The 21,591-nt window shown below is 30.7% G+C and overlaps 1 protein-coding gene across 16 annotated transcripts in view; it reads right to left on the bottom strand.

Moving 5' to 3' along the window:
- LOC142332560 (uncharacterized) overlaps positions 1-16,695 on the bottom strand; it is a 150,005-nt gene extending 133,310 nt beyond the window's left edge. For 15 of the 16 annotated variants that reach the window (XM_075379025.1, XM_075379028.1, XM_075379037.1 and 12 more), the window contains exons 1-3: positions 16,568-16,695; positions 5,565-5,621; positions 218-274 (exon numbers count right to left, since the gene is read on the bottom strand). In XM_075379025.1, coding sequence (XP_075235140.1) covers positions 218-274; positions 5,565-5,621; positions 16,568-16,611 — 158 coding nt within the window. In that variant the 5' untranslated portion in view covers positions 16,612-16,695. The remainder of the gene's footprint in view (positions 1-217; positions 275-5,564; positions 5,622-16,567) is intronic. The other variant, XM_075379026.1, reaches the window with a different exon arrangement.
- Positions 16,696-21,591: the final 4,896 nt, after the last annotated feature.

Genomic DNA, 21,591 nt, shown 5'->3' with positions numbered 1-21,591 from the left:
CTAACACCTTATGCGCCCGCCGATATAAAGCACAGAATGTGACAAAAAAATATAAATATATTTATTTATTTATTAAAAGAATGTTTCAGTCATATTAATAATATTTTAACTAAGGCCAAGATCATTTTGACATCATTTACTTGTAAGGATTATTATCCGTTTACTATTGCTTTTTCAAACAATAATAGCTTCTAGATAAGATAACTAAACTTCTTACCTGTGCGAATAGACATTATTTGCAATGCCACCATAATTTTGATAGAAATTGTATAATCTGAAATGAAATACGTAACAATAAATCATTATATTTTAAAAATCCTTTTACTATATTATTTTTACAGAAAACGTTTCCGTTCCTTACTCACTTCACTCACTCTCTCCCGCTATCTTTCTTTGTCATATTACTCTTTCACTTACTCATTAATAAATAAAAATACATCCTTCGAGCACACACACACACATATATATATACTTACAAACATAACATTTTTTATCCACCTCTTCATAACCTGCATCTAAGAAGATTAAAAAGTGATAATTTTTAATGGCAATATTTTATAGAAAATCGTTACATATTATTTGTTCCTTCAAATTTCCCAATTATTTTAATAAATTTATTAACACTCAAATATTTATTTGTTCCGTGAATAATTTTCCATAATTTCTATTTTATACTTCAGTTGGTAATATTATGAATTTTCTTTCGCAAATAAAATATAACTTTCCTTAATACGACTCACACGACTTTATTAAATAATTTACGGACCATTTCGTAATCAATGGAATTAAATTATTTATCAGTTTTTTTAACTAAATACATATTTAAAACATTATCATTCAAAAAAAATACTGAATTTTATTTTTTCTATTTTACACTGAAGTATGTAACTCGTTATCAGTTCATAATCTATTTCATTAATATTTAAAACAAAAACACAAAAAAATATAATAGGAAAAAATCAGGTGAATGAAATTATTTCTTTCGTCGTCGATAAATATCTACGTGACGAAAAGAATCAGGTAATATAGATAATCAAATTAGAGATAATCTATTTTATATTATATGTTTACTAAATTTTTTAAAGCTCTATTACAGGACAGCTCTTCCTACAGGACAAAACACTAGACCGGTGGTTTACCTTTATCAGGTCATTTGTAAAACATTACTCCCATTTATTGAGATACTTAAAGATTATTTATTTTTTATTTTTTTATTTATCGAGTTAAATTTTTCTTGCAATGCTTATAAAATTTATTGTTTTTTTTTGTATTTTTTTATTTTTATGGGCATCGACTGCTATGGTCATTAGCCCTCGTCACATTTTTTAAAAGAAATTATTATCTCCATCCGGATCGTCATATGTAAGGGTGTAAAGGGCCCTTACATTTTATTTAAAAACACAAACTTCACAATGAACATTAAGACATAAAAGATAAGGACAATCACAAACACTTACGGGGTGTAGAGGGCCAAAATATTAAAATTTGAGATAAGGTTCTCAAAAGACCATGAAATTAAAATTTCAACTAATCAATACCATTTTTTCTTTATATATATATATATATAAGACTACCTCTTAGAGATTGTTTTATCACAGCTTTAAACTTTCATTTTATAGACTTTCAAGAAGTCCACTGGCGTGTAAAAATGCAACTAAATTTTCTTCATTTCCATTATCCAGATCAGCACTAATATTATTTCTAAGACGGAACCTCTTTCTGAGGTCCTCATATATGGTACACTCTTCTATTAGATGCTTGATTGTCAGTGTTTTATTACAAACACCGCACATTGGTCTCACTTTGCCGGTTAACATATATAAATTTGTTAATCGCGTATGACCGATTCTAAGTGTGGTCACCGCAGTATAAAAGAGGCGTATGAGATTACAGAGAGGAATTTAATTTTAATTTCGAATTTGGAGCGTGCGTCTGGTGCTTTTATTTAAGGTTTTAAAAGCGTAGTTTTATTGAAAACGATAATAACTGAGATTTTGGTTTTTTTTAGTGTGATAAACAGTGTAACTGTTTTTTTTAAATTCTTATGCAAAATGAATAAATTTGTAAAAAAACGAAATGGGCCATTTAATCCAGTGAATCTATTGGTATAAAGACATGATTGTACAATGACAGTTATTTAAATTATGGTGTTACCTCATTAGATGGAAACCCACAATGCATTCTTTACTTTCAAGTCCTCTCCCATGAAAGCATGAAGCCATCAAAATTAATTCGACAGTTTGAAACTAAACTTTCGGATCGTAAAATCAAACCCGTCGAATTTTTTGAAAGAAAACTTTGAGAAATCAACAAGCTTCTATTTATTAATCAAGCCGTACTGATAAAAATAAACTTGAAATGTCCTATCTTGTAGCATTAAGAGTAGCTAACATGTCCAAACCTCGTACAATCACAGGAAACTTCAAACTCTCCTCTGCAATTGATGTGGTTAGTGCTTTTTAATAGGCGTGAAAGAAGAAAAAAAGAATGAAAAAAATTCCGTTTTCTAACAACACAGTATAAGGCAAATCGATGACAAGGCTGCCGATGTTAGCGATCAGACAATTTAGCAAATGACTTCTAGAGAATTTACCAGCTGAGATTCACAACAACTCATCCAAATTTCTGCCGATAAAATGTTACAACTACAATTAACATCTGAAGATTTAGATATGTTTTGGCTAGGTCGTCGAAGTAAATACTGAAATTTAGTCACAGAAGCATTGAAAATATGAATCCCTTTCACCATATTTTACCTCTGTGAAAAAGGTTTTTCGGTTGTGGTTGCACTATAAACTAAATGTAAGAATCTTATTTTTCATTTGAAAACTATTTTCTTTTCTATGTTTCTACATAGATCCACGTATGGAAAAACTCTTAACTGAATAACAAACGCAACCATCTTATCAATTTATTTTCTCTATATTTGTACTTTAATTTAAGTAAAGTGGTTACAACAAATGATTCTTTATCTCATAAAATGATTTCATAATTGATTTCATAAAATGATTTCAAAATGCTTTCTGTAAAGTTGTAGGCTAATTCCGGGACTCCCAGATTGGAAAATTCTGCACTAGAGTTTTAAAATGAGGTGGTAAAATAAGTGTCACTAATGTTGTATTTTTCCATCATCTATATTTTGATTACTTTAAGGTAAAAACCTTAAAGGTTTTTACCTTTAAAGTTTAAACCCTAATGTTGTCTTGATACTAACTGGAAATTAAATTAAGCGGTTAATTTGATGTTGAAAACAGTACATTCTGAAATTCTAAAGAATTTAAGTCTTAAGAATTGAATCTTAATCAATGATTATGGATTGGATTATTTTATAGCACATCTATGTAATATAACCTACAATTAAATAAATTAATCTATTATAATAGATTAATATATTCGGTGACAATAAAGCTATATAATGTCGCCGAAATGCTCAGACGATACGAGACACCTTAAAAACGACCTTGTAGCAATGAATAGGACTGTTTGGGGTTCTGTAGAGGTGGCACTGAAAAGAGGGGTTGTGTAGTTTGTGTTTATGAGGACTTATGAATCCGGTCGCTGGTCTCCGGCGATGTCTACGCGTTAGAGTCGGGGAATTGCGGCATGTCCATTGGAATCGGATCGAGCTTCCTCTCAACGGCAATTGGGTCCCAATTACAACGAGACAGTGGAGTCCCAAAACCCTGTAATGTTGAATCGTTGACGGTCATTCTCCACTCAGACGATTCGCCCCAGTGGTGCTTGCCCGGTGTTCGTCCGATTCCGTCTTCACTGCATCCCTTCTGGAGCTAGTGGGCTTCGTGTCGGGCAAGCCTGCTGCTTCAAACCTACCGGGTTGCTGTAGTGGTGAACTTGTCATCGCAAATCAGCTGATTTCGAAGTCGAGAGTTCCAACGTTCAATTCCTAGTAAAGGCAGTTAACGTTTATACGGATTTGAATATTAGATCGTGGATACCGGTGTTCTTTGGTAGTTGGGTTTCAATTAACCACACATCTTAGAAATAGTCGACCTGAGACTGTACAAGACTACAGTTTACTTACACTCATACATATCATCCTCATTCATCTCCTGAAGTAATACCTGATGGTGATACCCTGAGGCTAAACAGGAAAAAAATGGCCTACTGTTTCGAATACACCAGGATGGTTTAGTGATGAACGTGTCTTTTAGGAAATCAGTTGATTTCGAAATCGAGAGTTCTAAGGTCAAATCCATTAGGATTTCACCATTATTATCCATTAGGATTTGCTTTTATTAAAAGGCAGTTACTGCCTTTTGCCTTTATTAAAAGGTAGTTTATATGGATTTGAAAACTAGATCTTGCATACCGGTGTTCTCTGGTGGTTGGGTTTCAACCCCAAACTACACATCTCAGGAATGGTTGACCTGAGACTGTACGAGACTATAGTTCATTTACATTCAGAGATGTGTTTCTCATTCATCCGCTGAAGTAATACTTTACGGTGGTTCGGGAGGCTAAACAGAAAAAGAGAGAAAGAAAATTGCTACTTCGGCGAGGATGTTGGCATTCGCTGTGAGATCCTACTTTAGGCCGGGCACGGGACTTCTTCCTTCTTCTACTTCTCTTGGTGGTGGTCCGGAAATCAATGCTTTCTGTACGGAACGGAACTCAAGAACAGCGGGAGATTTATTTAAATCCCTACTAATCACAGAAACTGGGCAATAGTCTCTTCCTGCTTGTCTTTATTTTATCGAGCGGTTAATAATTTTATGGTGATCCGATCCTTTAGACCGGTTGCGTATTCACCGGTGCTGACTTTGGGAGACAAGCCGCGTGAGCGCCTTGTTCTCCCTGCGAGTTTTCCCCTTCATTCCATTCCCTAACGTCTTTTCAGTAAAAGCCTTCCGGGCCAGCAGAAATACTCCTCTTGGGGGCCCTAGTTGTAGAAGGATGCAATTCACTTCCTTCGCCGGAGGAAGCGCATGTGCTGGCAGTAGCATAATTGTAGCTCTCAAGAAAAATAGTTATTAGTTATTTGAAACACTCCTCGGTGAAAAACGTCGTAATAATCACTGGTTCCCGATGGCATTAACTCGCTCTTACGCAATTCAAAAAGGTGAAATAGAATAAAAGGGATTTTGAAATTTTTCAAACGTTATATTTTGAAAAGATTTCAGATCCATGGCGACGATTTACGTCAACCGTCATAAAACTCGAATCTAGAGGGAAAATAGGAATTCAGACTACAAACTTACCTTAGTATTTTCACTTTTTTGCAATGCTCTTTATGTAGCACCAACATATGGTGGGATGTTGCGCGCTCAGCAGCGAAAGGCTGGATGAGAGGCGCATGTGTAGATGCGTATGTGGACTGCAGCCCCCTAACACCTTATGCGCCCGCCGATATAAAGCACAGAATGTGACAAAAAAATATAAATATATTTATTTATTTATTAAAAGAATGTTTCAGTCATATTAATAATATTTTACTAAGGCCAAGATCATTTTGACATCATATACTTGTAAGGATTATTATCCGTTTACTATTGCTTTTTCAAACAATAATAGCTTCTAGATAATAAGATAACTAAACTTCTTACCTGTGAGAATAGACATTATTTGCAATGCCACCATAATTTGGATAGAAATTGTATAATCTGAAATGAAATACGTAACAATAAATCATTATATTTTAAAAATCCTTTTACTATATTATTTTTACAGAAAACGTTTCCGTTCCTTACTCACTTCACTCACTCTCTCCCGCTATCTTTCTTTGTCATATTACTCTTTTACTTACTCATTAATAAATAAAAATACATCCTTCGAGCACACACACACACACACACACACACATATATATATACTTACAAACATAACATTTTTTATCCACCTCTTCATAAGCTGCATCTAAGAAGATTAAAAAGTGATAATTTTTAATGGCAATATTTTATAGAAAATCGTTTCATATTATTTGTTCCTTCAAATTTCCCAATTATTTTAATAAATTTATTAACACTCAAATATTTATTTGTTCCGTGAATAATTTTCCAAAATTTCTATTTTATACTTCAGTTGGTAATATTATGAATTTTCTTTCGCAAATAAAATATAACTTTCCTTAATACGACTCACACGACTTTATTAAATAATTTGCGGACCATTTCGTAATCAATGGAATTTAATTATTTATCAGTTTTTTTAACTAAATACATATTTAAAACATTATCATTCAAAAAAATACTGAATTTTAATTTTCTATTTTACACTGAAGTATGTAACTCGTTATCAGTTCATAATCTATTTCATTAATATTTAAAACAAAAACACAAAAAAATATAATAGGAAAAAATCAGGTGAATGAAATTATTTCTTTCGTCGTCGATAAATATCTACGTGACGAAAAAAATCAGGTAATATAGATAATCAAATTAGAGATAATCTATTTTATATTATATGTTTACTAAATTTTTTAAAGCTCTATTACAGGACAGCTCTTCCTACAGGACAAAATACTAGACCGGTTTACCTTTATCAGGTCATTTGTAAAACTTTACTCCCATTTATTGAGATACTTAAAGATTATTTATTTTTTTTTTTTATTTATCAAGTTAAATTTTTCTTGCAATGCTTATAAAATTTATTGTTTTTTTTTGTATTTTTTTATTTTTATGGGCATCGACTGCTATGGTCATTAGCCCTCGTCACATTCTTTAAAAGAAATTATTATCTCCATCAGGATCGTCATATGTAAGGGTGTAAAGGGCCCTTACATTTTATTTAAAAACACAAACTTCACAATAAACATTAAGACATAAAAGACAAGGACAATCACAAACACTTACGGGGTGTAGAGGGCCCCAATATTAAAATTTGAGATAAGGTTCTCAAAAGACCATGAAATTAAAATTTCAACTTATCAATACCATTTTTTCTTTATATATATATATATATATATATATATATATATATAAGACTACCTCTTAGAGATTCTTTTATCACAGCTTTAAACTTTCATTTTATAGACTTTCAAGAAGTCCACTGGCGTGTAAAAATGCAACTAAATTTTCTTCATTTCCATTATCCAGATCAGCAGTAATATTATTTCTAAGACGGAACCTCTTTCTGAGGTCCTCATATATGGTACACTCTTCTATAAGATGCTTGATTGTCAGTGTTTTATTACAAACACCGCACATTGGTCTCACTTCGCCGGTTAACATATATAAATTTGTTAATCGCGTGTGACCGATTCTAAGTCTGGTCACCGCTACTTGTTCACGGCGAGTCAACTTAAAGTCGCTTTTCCATTTATAAGGAGAAGTTTTTACTGAGTTCAATTTTGTATTTAAACTCCTCCATTCAGCGTTCCACTTGTTTCTTACTATGTTTGTTAGACGGTTTTTAACATCTGCCACTCTTACAGGATATTCATCCAAATCATCGCAGACTGTTGCCTTTCTGGCAGCTTCGCCTGCGATTTCATTACTTGTCTTACCAGCATGCCCCGGAGTCCATACAAATACACATCGCTGTCCTCGTTGTTTTAGAACGTATAAAATGGACAGGATGTTTGCAATTAGGACATACTTAATGTTCTTGTTCCTTTCTTTCTTTCTTTTTCCTGTTTAGCTTCCGGTAACTACCGCTTAGATAATTCTTCAGAGGATGAATGAGGATGATATGTATGAGTGTAAATGAAGTGTTAGTCTTGTACATTCTCAGTTCGACCATTCCTGAGATGTGTGGTTAATTGAAACCCAGCCACCAAAAACACCGGTATCCACGACCTAGTATTAAAATCCATGTAAAAATATCTGGCTTTACTAGGAATTGAAAATTCTTCCAATTGAAAAAGGAAATTAATAGGAATTGAAAAAGGACTTCCAAATCAGCTGATTAGGGAAGACGCGTTAACCAATAGACCAATCCGGTGGGTTTAATGTTCTTGTTCCGAATTGCGACAAGTGCACTTAAAGAATCGGAACATATTAACACTCTCTCTTCGCAATAGTGTTCAGTGTAGCGAAGAGCTTGCTGAATTGCAGTGAGTTCTGCCGTGTAGACACTGGCCACATCTGGCAGTTTCCAAAAGTGGGCTTCTCCATTTACATATATTGAGCATCCAACACCATGTTCGGTTTTAGAACCATCAGTATAAATTCTGATATGTTCTTCTTCCTTCTCCTTCTCCTTCTCCTTCTCCTTCTCCTTCTCCTTCTCCTGAAAGGATCTCTCTTCTATAATGTAGTGGCATTATTCCGGCTTCAGACATCAGACTAGCCGCCGGACTTGTGCGGAAAGCGCCTGTTGCATATCTTATTCTGCTATTATGAACTACGTCTAACTTTCTTAAGTGCGACTTTCTAGCGGATGAATATACGATACATCCGTAGTCTAGTTTAGATTGAACCAATGCTTTATACAATCTCAATAATGTCTCTTTGTCTGAGCCCCAATTTAAGTTCGATAAACATTTTATAATGTTTAGAGCTCTTTTGCATCTATCACTTAGGTCCTGTAATTGTAATCCCCATGTAAGGGATTTATCCAATACTAGTCCTAAATATCTTACGCTGTCTTTATATTGTATTGGATTATCATCAATTGTCAACGCAGGACTTTGATGAGGAATTCTCTTCCTACAAAAGTGTACACAGCACGTTTTTTCTGGTGAGAATTGGAATCCGTTATTCCTTGCAACTTCATTTAGAGCATTGATCGCTCGTTGCAATTTGTACCTAACCATAGCAGTCTTGTTGCTGGCAAACAAAGTTGCCAGATCGTCAACATAGACGCTTTTGCTGATTTCTGCTGGAATGGCTAATATCAATTTATTAATGGCAATGGTAAACAAGGTACCGCTCAATGGCGAACCCTGCGGTATGCCATTTTCCAAGATTCTTTCACATGAATATTCATTTTTGACGCGTACTTGGAAGGTACGGTCATTCATATAGTTGCTGAGCAGTATAGGCAGATTGCCACGAATGCCCCATTCATGTATCTGGAGCATTATACCACGACACCAGGTCATAACGAAAGCCTTCTGAAGATCAAAGAAGACTCCGACACAATGTTTCCTTTTAATGAAGCTGTTATACATGATGTCCTCTAAGCTGATCATTTGATCAGTGGTAGAATGGTATTGCCGAAAACCTGCTTGATACGGTGATATCAGGTTTTCTTTTTCCAAAACCCAGACGAGTCGATTATTAATCATTTTTTCAAATAATATTTGATTATGAAGTTCTAATAATCTGCGTTTTGCAGTGGTATTCAGCTGCCTGGTCATATTATAATGGATTTCATCCGGACCAGCAGCTGTGTTACCTGCTTTTTCCAACGCTTTCACGAATTCTTCCATTTTAAATGGTACATTATATGAGTAATTATACTCAGTTCTAAAATTTAGTAGACCTTCGAGTTCTTCTTTTTTGGTTCGAAAACCTTCCTCGTAGTTGGCCGTTTTGCTGGCCTTCTCGAAGTGATTGGACAATAGCTCTGCTATTTCGTTTGGAGTATCCTTAATTCCATCTTCATCTTGAAGGCTAGTTATGGGAGCAAAATTTTTACGCCCACAAATCGCCTTCACTTTCCTCCAAACATCTGATGCAGTAGTGGTTCTGTCGATGGATGACACGTATTGCTGCCAGGATCGTTTTTTCGAGTCAATCATATGACCTTTTGAATACACTCTGTGTTTTTTAAAGGGAACAAGATTTTCTATGCTAGGACGCTTCTTGAAGGCGTTATACGCTCTTTTCTTTATTTTAATAGCTTCACTTATTTTATCGTTCCACCATGGAACGTGTTTCTTCGTAAGTTTCCCAGATGTTTTGGGAATATATCTCGATGCCGACTCAATTATTGCATTTGTTATGGCGTCGACATCGTCTCCTATAACTCCAGTTGTTTCAGGGAGTATCGTTCTAGCTGTGAAGCTCGTCCAGTCTGCCTTTTGAAATACCCATCTTTTAGGGATGGGATATATTGTTCTTGTAACATCAGTTACAATTTGCACCGGGAAATGATCGCTTCCATGCAGATCGTCTAATACATGGAAGCTGTACCTCGGTGCTATCGATCCGCTTATAAGTGCAAGATCTATACAGGACGTCGATCCATCTCTGGCATTGAAAAAGGTTCCTGATCCGTCGTTTAAAATAATAAGTTCTGAATTCATCAGGAACCCTTCCAGTTCTCTTCCGCGGGGATCTATTCGATCCGATCCCCAAAGAGAATTATGAGCGTTGAAGTCACCCACCAGTAAAACAGGTGGGGGAAGCTCAAAAATTAATCTTGCTATGTCATCCTTATTCCAATCAAAATTCAGCAAGTATATGCTGCAGACAGTGATCTGAAGTGGACGCTTCATTCTAACGGCGACCGCTTGTAGGTTTGTGTTTAGAACAACCGCTTCGGTGGTAGCTCTAGTCGATGTTAATATAGCTACTCCACCTCTAACTCTTACATTTGGCGGTTGATCTCGCCGAAATATATCGAATACAATGTTCCATTGTATTATCGACTCGCTGATTTTAAATAATATTATAGCCTAGGTTTTCCCTTCGGCCATCCTTTTTTTCTTTTCTTCTCCATTCTACGAACAGCATCGTGTTTGCAGAGAAGGTCGTCGCCTGTAAGGCTTCTGGTCTCCGTATCGGAGACCACCGAAGCCGCCGATGACGACGGGCATGGATCGGCACCGGTTACAGGCGCCTACTGTGGGGCGGCAAGTTGGCCGACCCCAGACACGGGGGTCGGCCAAGTTGCCGACCCCCGTGTCGGCAACTTGTAAAAGGTTTATTATAATATTATAAATTTTATAATAAGTTATAAAATTTATTGTTTTCAATATAAATATAACTTAACTTCTGAGAATGAGTGGTTATTAGTTACATAGAAATCTGGAAATTAAATGTAAAAACATTTGAATTATAAGTTTACCGTTATAAATTGTTAATTTTAAGTTTTTTATATTTATATACCTAATAAAATATTATTATTAAGTACTTTAAATTTTTTAAGTTAGCGAAGCAAAAATTGTATAAGTTTTATATTAAAAAGAAATATTAAAATAGAATTGTAATTATAACCTGATTATAATGAGGGAAAGAAATTATATAATGGCAATATTTTAATATATTTCAAACAAAAGGAGTAGTTTTTTTTTAATAATAGTTGTTTAGAATTACAATTCACTACTAAATGCATTTTTTATTTCAACGTCATTTAATTTTCTACGACTGTTATACAAATTTGTTTAATAAATGTACCACGTGTTGATTGATTTTTTTATTTTTATTTACTTAAGAAATATCACTTTTAATATAATTTTGATGAACTTATTAAACTTTAAAACAAAACCAATGGTATTTACAATTATTTTTTATGTTATTTTGACTTTAAGGAAAAAACAGAATATAATTTTTGATCTTATTCATAATAAAAATCTGGTAAAGTATTGTTTGACTCTCCCGGCTAATAATTAAAATTAATAGATTTAAAGCCAAAAATCCAAACACAGAATATATATATACATATATATATATATATATATATATATATATATATATATATATTTTTTGGAGGAGGGGAATAAATTTTAAAATATTCATTAACAGATTAAGGTTAACAAATCTACTTTTAAGACAATTTTTCTCTAATTTAACGAATAAATTTAAAGAACATATAATAAATTTAACGAATCTAATTTAAAGAACAAAAATAAAGCAAAAAACTTTTCTGCATTTAAAGGAGTTTACAATTTTTAAATATTTTAGACATTTCTCGATTGCTCTATATATGAAGTATAAACTTAAATTTTAATTTTAATATTTAAACCAAAGTTAGATAGAACAAAAGAACAACAAATTTATACTATTAAAAAAGAGGAAGAGGGTTACTTTTCTTCGGGATAAATAAAAAAACTACGGAATCTATCGTTAATAAATTTTTCCTATGTTTCTTGGCATAACTAAGAAGGTTTTTGGATATATTTCATCTCGGTAAAAAGTATATGTATGTAAATATATGAAGTAAAAAGGTGTGCCGGTTGAAGTAAAAACGTTAATGAATTGTGAACAGGGTTTTAACTGAATTACAATTCAGTTTTAACAATCGATTGATTATTACATTATAATAAAATTAAATTAACTAATCTATACTATTATATAAAGAGAAAGAGGGGTTTTTTTTTTTTGTTCGGGATAAATAAAAAAAGTACCCGGTCTATCGCTACTAAATTTTACCTGTATATCTTGGCATAACTGAGAAGGTTTTAGATATATATATATATATATATATATATATATATATATATATATATATATATATATATATAATGTAATAGTGAAGATTTGTCAGTTGAAGCACAAACTTTAATGAATTATAAACAGTGAGTGTCTATCACTTTTTGAGCTGGGTTTGAACTGATTGATTATGAACATCTAAATCCAATTCCTCGGTTTTTTGTTTCATTCTTAGTTTCAAAGGTTAAAATTGATTTTTGTTTTCAAATCCTGTTATTTTTTTAATTTCTCTGTAACAAATGAAGAAATCAATCAGATTTTTGGTGAGTTTAATATCTATTTCAATAAACCAATTTCTAGATTTTTTTAAATTCGACCTTGAAAGGAGAAAATGTTTGAACAATGATTGTAAATTTTCCCAATCCCTACGGCAGTAAACGAGATATTCAGTAGATTTGGGTTTGAAAATATTCTTCAGATAAATATTTAACAAGTTTTGGGTTTTCTTAACTCCGTTTTTTTTTTTTGGGGGGGGGGGGTGCGAAGGTATACAGCTCGGCGGCTCAACCACCACTGCCAGTGGCACCGTTACTGAATGTGTGACTGGCTACATCTGACTCCGGTTACTTGACAAATAAACCTAAAATAAAAAAATTGACCGCTACGGAAATCATAAATAATCATATAGCGCGGGCGAAGCTGCGACGGGAAGCTAGTACATGTAAAAATCATATTAATTGAAGGGGTTGATATTTGAAAAAAATATTTTTGGGATTTTATACGTATGCACAGTATGTAAAAAATTTACATTAATAAAGTTTTCACTAACATTTTTCTACCTCCTTAACTTAAAAAAAAAAAAAAATTAATATGATCATTGCCCAATTTATAAGTAATTATAAAGTCGTTTTTATAAGTAATTTTTGAGCCAAATTTGATGAAATTCGGTTTGGTTAATCTTGAGAAAAGGCTAAAAGCAGTGCACACGCTCGCGCAAACACACACACACACACCTTTTTGGTCTAGATGAACTAGTTGGACCCTAAAAGGAAAAAATTGTAAAACAAAGTATGATACTCCCTTTTTGACATGGTTTGCTTTCCACTTTCATACCTTCCCTTTTTATACTGCCATACTTTCTCCTTCAATATTCGAGCAATATTCTTTGGGGAAATAAAAATTACACAAGATTACTTGTGCGCATTCACAAAAAGATAAGAGACCCGCTATTTAGACATTAAATACAACAAAATCACTATATGAAAACAGTAGATAAGAATCAAAGACATAAATTTACGGTATACAAATTCTATGCACATCATCTACAAATAAACTTCTCAACGATGTTTACAATATGAAATTTTAATAACCATTAAATTTGTTTTAAAATTCAAAATGTTAAATAAGAAAACACAACAAAACAGATCAATCATTATTTAACCAGAAGTTTTTTTTTTAATTTAGAAGTACTCCTAAACTAGGAGTTTTCTATGAAAAAGTCCGTTTGACAATGAGTTTACAGTTTTGTTGAAGTTTATCAAATGGAAAGTTTGAAGATATTCTGCTATATCAGTATATATCAATCCTGAGATTGTAAGGACAAAAGCAGAGCGACAAACATACGTGCACACGAACGCTGATAGATACATCCATATGTTTTTTATCTAAAATTAATTTTTATATTTAACTAATTGACCCTAAAACGTAAATATTTTCAAAAAAATTCTATATCCTATTTTTGACATGATCACCATACTTTCATCTGTAATGTAGGTTTTCCTTACAACATTCACCGGGAAATTAAAATATAAAAATTACATCTTCTTATTGATCATATATATATATATATATATATATATATATATATATACAACAGCACCTTAATATTATAAAAGTCTTAGAAATTTGTACATAATATAATTTGAAATAAACTACACTCTATAATAGTAGAAATAATTAAAAGCTTTATATTATTACAACATAGCATTTCAAATTTATTTATTTAACCATAGTCTGTGGAAATCGAAATATAAAGTAATGAATTGCTAGGAAATGATGGAGAGATTATGGATTTCGTTGAAGTTCAATGAGCATAGCAACAAATATTTTAAATTTTATCCAATTTAGAATATTTTTCTATCTACTTATGAACAGAATAAGATAAAAGTTAACTGACATTTTTGGAAGTGTTCACTGTTCTAAACAAGAAAATAGAGAAGAAGTTGATATTATCAATTTTGAATCTTCATCTCCAAAATTGGACACAATTGAGTGATAAGATCTCCCGTTTGTACTTTTACTGTATATAATAAAATAATTCAGAAAAAATCTGTTTTGGCTGACGTAACTTATCGAAAACAATACATGATCCTGTGCCACTAAATATTATTAAAAAATAAAATTATTAATATTTCTATAAAACATAATTTTATTTTATTCATGCGTTTTGTAGAGAGAAGATTCAAAATTGGTTAAAAAGGTACGCTACGTAAGATTTTTTCAATGACCTTCGGCGATATTAATATTAAAATTCAAAGTTTAAAATATTCAAAATAAATGAAATTTTAGTATAATACATTTTTACAAAAATTATTTCAAAAAGCTGTTAGTTGTTTTTGCAGTGGTTTCAGCAATTGGTCCTGAGATTTCGTTCTAATGTTTAATTATAATACTAGAAGTAGTTTTTTTAATTAGGTGGACACGTATTTAGAATGAGATTGAAAAGAGATTTAGGTTTCAATTGTGACTATTAATTTTATACTAAATTAAAAGTTGTAACTTAAATCAAAATCAACTTTTAAGTAGAATCTAAATTCACGTCTACATAATTAAAAGGAAGAAAAAACAGTATGATAACCGCAGTACCAGTCACTAAAATAATGGAAAAAATATTACATTTTTTGATGTTATAAAAATAATGTTTTATAAGATTTGATTCATTCTTGGTAAAAAATGTTGGAGTTTTTGAAGTGAAAACTTCTTTAGGCAAGTTATGCGGAGATTTTGGGATAGACTTTTGCATGGGAAAAAAAAGAGCTGACTCAAAATTAAAAATCGTCACGAGACACTAGAGCTATATATAATTTAAATGGGTTAGTTCTCACAAAATACAACATGTGGCGCTGATGTGTGACTGCGTACTTTAAAATAGTTTAATATAGTTCTTTTTAAAAATTGTTGGTTTTATTTAGCTAATTTAGAGTTGAAATAATTTTTAACAATTAAAAATTAGTTTAAATTGATAAAATAATTATTTTTAGCAGTAATAATTTATTTAAATTAATTAAGTACCTACTTAATAATTTTTAACTCTATTCAAATAATCTCATTTCAGTTAACGCCATCTCTTACATTTTAAAGAACTAACGAAGACCAGCACTATGTATATTGTACATCCTAAAATTCTAAATACATGCAATACAGTACATTAGTACATTCCAAAAAGAATGCAATAAATTATACTTCTATAAATATATATATATATATATATATATATATATATATATATATATATATATATATATATATATATATAGGCATAGTACACGCAACGCGGTAGATAAAGCATATATTTTATACACCACTCAGGATATTCGAAAGAATAAAAATTATTTTTTTACATTTACAATTCCTAATAATCTACTTATAGTTAATTCACTAAATTTTATTATTATTATTAATATATATATTTATTAATATAATTATAAATTAAAAACATCCATAAAATTTATTTAGTGAATGTTTATTTATCTAGAATACTAGATAAAAAAATGAGTACATCAAAAATGTATTTCATGTTTATAATTTATATTTTTTCATTATAACGTGTGCACGTGACACTTACATTCAAAAATCTTATACTGCATAATATTATGTGTAAATCTTTAAAACAAATTTTATATATATTAAGAAAAAAGATATCCCATTAATGAATTCATCTAATTTTTTTCTTAATCTATATAAAATATGTTTAAATATGTTTATTGAGTATGGATAACATATGTGAAAATTTTCAACACCTAATTTATATGCATTAAAAATCATTAACCTAGAAAATAGTGTCGGTAAAGATTGCTGTTTATTGTTAAAAAATTACTTTATATGATATATTTTGCTCCTGCAATTCTGTGGGGGCGAATTTCGCTCGCGCTAGTATATCGAGAACGGTGACCGCTAGATGGTTAAAAAATACATTAAGAAAAAATCGTTTAGAATAAATAGATGATACCTTATTTAATAATTAACAAACACATTCAAAAGTTAAAGAATTAATGAAGAGAAAACAATTTAAATTCCATTAAAGCCATATTTAAAATTACAATTTTTACATAGGAATAAGTAATACTTACAAAGTAATTGAAATATATAAAATTATTTTATATTGAGGAATCATATCTGTTTAAACCAGAATTACAGGGAAACATTGAAAATTATCTTTTTCATAAATTCTATTAAAATTGCTATTTCTTAATTCAACTAATAATTAATTCAACTGTTATTATTTATATAAATTTTTTAATGATTCAATTTAATACAGATCACGTAATTTTTTCTTAAGGTTTTTATACATATCACAGTTAAGTCTGAAACATAATATTTTTAAGTACATTTTCCATTATTTATAAAATTTGTGATAAGGAAAAAAGTTATATTATTATTTCTCATTTATTATAAGATTTAGAACAAAAATAACTTTTTTTTTCAAGGACAATTGTTTTAATCTATTTTCAAGAACAAAAAACATTCTAAAATTATCCAACGTTTATTTGAGAAAAAAAAATCATAAACGTGCTCTACGTTTAGATAAAACGTAGAACACGTTTATTCATTTAACATGATCTATATTTTCAACAGACATCCAGAAAGCATAGGTGTTTACGCCGTTTGCGTAAAGTCGTTTTATTCCAATGAATTCAAGGTTATGGTCGAGTCTTGTAGTTTACAGGCTTGGTAATTTTATTTTTGCATTTTGTAAGGCTTATCTACGTGTATTTTTAAATAGGTTGTTTGGGTTTGTTTTCGATATAATTTCTCTCAGGCTCCAGCTTGACTGACTGTTGCATCATCATATTTCGCATTATTTATTGTTGTTTAGTCTTAATATATATAAATATTATTCTTAAGTGTTTTTTATTTTCAACCAATTTCAATATTGTCATAGTTCCTAGAAGTCTATTTCTCTTTGTCTGCCCTGATGTCATTTCTTCAACTTGCGTATTCAGAAATTTATTTTATCAATCTTACGTAATTCTTTAGTGGTCTGCTTGCTTGTAAATTATTTTTGTTATGTCTTCGTTCCCGAATTCCACACGTTTTCTCTAATCGTTCTCATACTAACACTTAGACACTACTCTTGTTGTCAACACACACACACTCTTCTGTTCATTGCTTTGTTCGCCTCCCCTACTTCTCACCACGCCAGCTTTGTTCTTTCTAGTCCTGACTTTCACGCTGTGCGGATTCTGGTCCTCCAGACTTGGAGGACCAGGCTTCGATGTTCACATTCGCTCGTATAATGTTAATACTTTCTTCGTCTTCATAAACGTTGCGGTATTTCTCTGTCAAAATATTCTCCAGTTCTTCTCGTCAGTTTTCGTGATTTCACAGTTTTCTATGTTCGTCCAGCCTCGTTCCTTTGTTAAGTTATTCTTCAAATTCACTATATTACGTCTCTGTCGAAAGTGTTTCAATCACTACGTACTGCCAATTCTATCGAAGCCGAATCTTTTCGAGCTGCTGATTACATTTTCATCAATGCAGAATCACTCCAAACTCGTTGCTACATTTTTGAGACGCCACGTCCTGCTCAACCTCTAAACCACGTCTAACCCCTGCATTTCTGATACACCACTGCGGACTACGACCAGGATTACTGTATGTATTCATTTACCTTCATTCACGAGTTCGTCTCTAGCTAATTTTTGTGTGCTACAGGCAAGTTCAATTTTCATTATTTATTATGTTAAACAGTTATTTTATCATTAAAATTTGTGGAACATTCAATTCTGGAAAAATAAACAACGCTACTTTTATTATACCGATTATTTCAAAGACAAAGGTTTTATAACACCCCTTCCTGTGGATATTGATGTATTAAAACAACGCATCACAAATGCTGTTACTACCGTTGACCGGCGTGTGCTTGTACGTTTGGGACGAATTCGACTACCGTGTTGATATCTGTCATGTTAAAAACGGTGCAATTATATATAAAATTTTGAAAAATTGTTCTATATAATCATGTAAGCAATCATCTCAAGTCTTAAAAAACAAATTTTTAATAAGCTATCGAATGTTTACATTTCATTTTAATCACTCGGTACTTTGTAAATGATATTTTGGTGAACATTCCTCAATTTTAATGACAATTCCCCAACTCAATGAATGAAAAATAAATTAATAAATAAGGAAAAGAAATAATTATGAATCTACAAATCTGTGAAGTTTTATTTACGGAGTATTATAAGTTATGTGAAAATAATAGTTGTCATTACAAAAAACTGCTTATTTAACAACACATATCAGTAGTATGTTAATAACATTAAAAGTTATTTGCTTTCAAATTTTAGGCACATATAACACAGTCATAGGAAGTTTTAAAATAATCTTTTTATTCATTGGTATTCATATTAATGAATACCAATGAATAAATTACCTACAAATTTATTCCTGATTTTCGTTATTTCATACACTAATTTGTTTTTCAAAATTTATTGCAGTTTTTTCCACGGTAAACCAATCTAACGTATGTTGAAATAAAATATTTTAATTAATACAATCTACAAATTAGAAGAAATGTTATGTGATGACTTGTATAATTTTTATTTTTATTTGGGGATTTAGAAAAGTGGAAAATAATTTGTATATATTAAATTAGCATATATGGTTAATAATACTTTGAAAGTGAATTTATGATTTACGTATTTATATATGTTTCTTTTTTCTGGTTAAATTAGATTCTTTAATTTACCATTGTTTTTTTTTAATTACTTGAAGTGAAGTAATAAAGATTTTTATTTATCTTATTTAATGACAAGAGAATTCAAAAAAATTCACGAACAGATTCAAAAATTTATCGCGTGGTATAAACAGAGTATATATACAGAGTATACATGTAAATTATCTGGCAGTAAGTCTATTGGACAACAACGATGACATCAGGCGACTAAAACGTTTCCATGTCCTATACCTGAGAGAGTAACCAGAAGCTTGACCGGGAAAAGGAACCTAGGAATAAGATCAAGGAATGAGTCTGCCACTGTTTACTGAACGTTACTTTGATAATCTACAAATTATAACTATTTCTACTTACCGACGAATATTTGTTTTATTGTTCGTGTTGTTTTCATATATTGATGCTGGTGACATCGTTTATTTTTATTTTTTTATTCTTTACTACCTGTAATTTATTTCTAGTGCCATGTTAAGTACTGGAACTTTACTAGGATAACTTATACTTGTGCTTTTTCTATATATGAGGTGTTAAATCTTTTTATGCTTTAATGAGGGGTTTCGTCGGGGTCCTTTCTTCACATGATTTTCATTAATCAAATTTAGCTAAGGTTCCCTATGAAGTACTTATTGTAAATGTTAACAGATAGAAAAAAAATTACTGACATTTTCTATGTTTATTTTTCCAATTTCGATAAAATTCGAAATATAATAAACAGTAGTAAATATATCGTGTGTTTTCTATCATAAAATTCAGAAATTGTTACAAAATGAATTGAACAATATGATTAATTCCATGGTATTTTTGTTGATCGACTTTCTATTTCCAGTGTCATCCACCATATTAAATTTTTGACAGTAATTTATATAAATAATGAAGAGTAGTCCGGTAATATTAGTTTAATCGTAATGTAAAATTTGTGCTGTAGATCTATACAGATTGGATACTTACAAAATAATTCAACATTTATATATTCTTTAAAAATGTTCTGTTAAACAAATTAAAATATAATGACAGAAGCGCTGAACAAAAACTAAAGCATTTATTTTTATTGGAAAAAATACAACAAAATGTTTTTATTAATAAAAATAATATTTTAATATTAATCCTATTAAAGGAAATAAAGCAAATTAATTAAGTACACTTTTCCCACCAAAAACAATATTTATGAATGAAATATTTCAATTTAGTAACAACCCCCGTGAAGAAAAAAACCGACTCAGATGTTTTCTTTAACCATCTTTCAACCAAATTTTAAGCCGTGGCAAATCTGAAAAAAAAACTTAATTAATAACGGAATAAAATACCAATATTATCTTAAGAAATACATTTTTTTTAAAGTAAATTTATTAACTGGGACTAGTCTGTTGTCCAAAAATACAGTCGTAGATATATTTTCCGGAAACAATTGATTAGGTCTGAATATGCGTTTTCTGGATAGGAGGTAACCCTGGATTGGTTGAGAATTTTTAAATCGTCAACATAAAGAAAAGAGGAGAAAACTTTTACGTTCACAACCCTAGTTTTAACCCCGGAAAGAATCGTCTTTCCCGAAACCAATTTTAAGTAAGAAATAAGTACGATGGAGACTTTCGGAAAAAGTATTATTCCAGGTGATAATTCGAAATGAGATTCCACTATGCAAAAGAAATGAGTGCAAAAGCTATGAATCGTAGTCCTTTTCTAGAAACCCACCGTCAAAATTAAGAAAAAACCGCAAATATCTTTTTTGAACATTCAACGTAAACTTCCTGTTAAAAATCGGAAAGTTCAAATTACTAATCAAAATTATTAACGACCAAAAACTTTAATACTCACACTCCAAGAAACAATTTTAAGAGAAGAAAAATAGACTCAGAAAATTATAAAATTTTCAAAGGGGAAATTGGGAAAAAAATAATGAAAAATATGTCACATTTCAAACAGGTTTTATAGTTAATAAGAAAGTATTAGATTCGTTCAATAATATCTATTCACTCTTCGAAAACTTATCCCAACAATAATATATAAAAATAAAAATTATACATTAATCTACGCCCAAACTCCAATTAAGGAAGATAATAAAAGAAACCTAAGGTGAAAGAGTTTCGGCAATTGTTAGAAAAACAAAATTCATAAATTACCAAAAGTCCAAATCTAACTTTTACTAAATTTTAACAAATGGGCAAAGAAAAATTACACAAGAAAAACGTACAAAAATTCCCAGCCCATAAAAAAACAAACAAAAATGTGATAAGACTAATCGAACTATGTTTAGCATTAAATCTGAAATTAATTTCATTTCATTTAAAAATTTTTATGTCCCCAACCAAATTTAGGAGAGTTCCAAATCCATTATGTAGCAACTTATTTTAAAGATCAGAAAGTAATCTAAAATTTCTAAGTGAAAAAGAGAGCAAAATCGAAACTGGATACGATCAT

The sequence above is a fragment of the Lycorma delicatula genome, chromosome 11 (assembly GCF_047948215.1).
Source record: "Lycorma delicatula isolate Av1 chromosome 11, ASM4794821v1, whole genome shotgun sequence".
NCBI lineage: Eukaryota > Metazoa > Arthropoda > Insecta > Hemiptera > Fulgoridae > Lycorma > Lycorma delicatula.
This window is presented reverse-complemented; position numbering and strand designations above follow the sequence as displayed.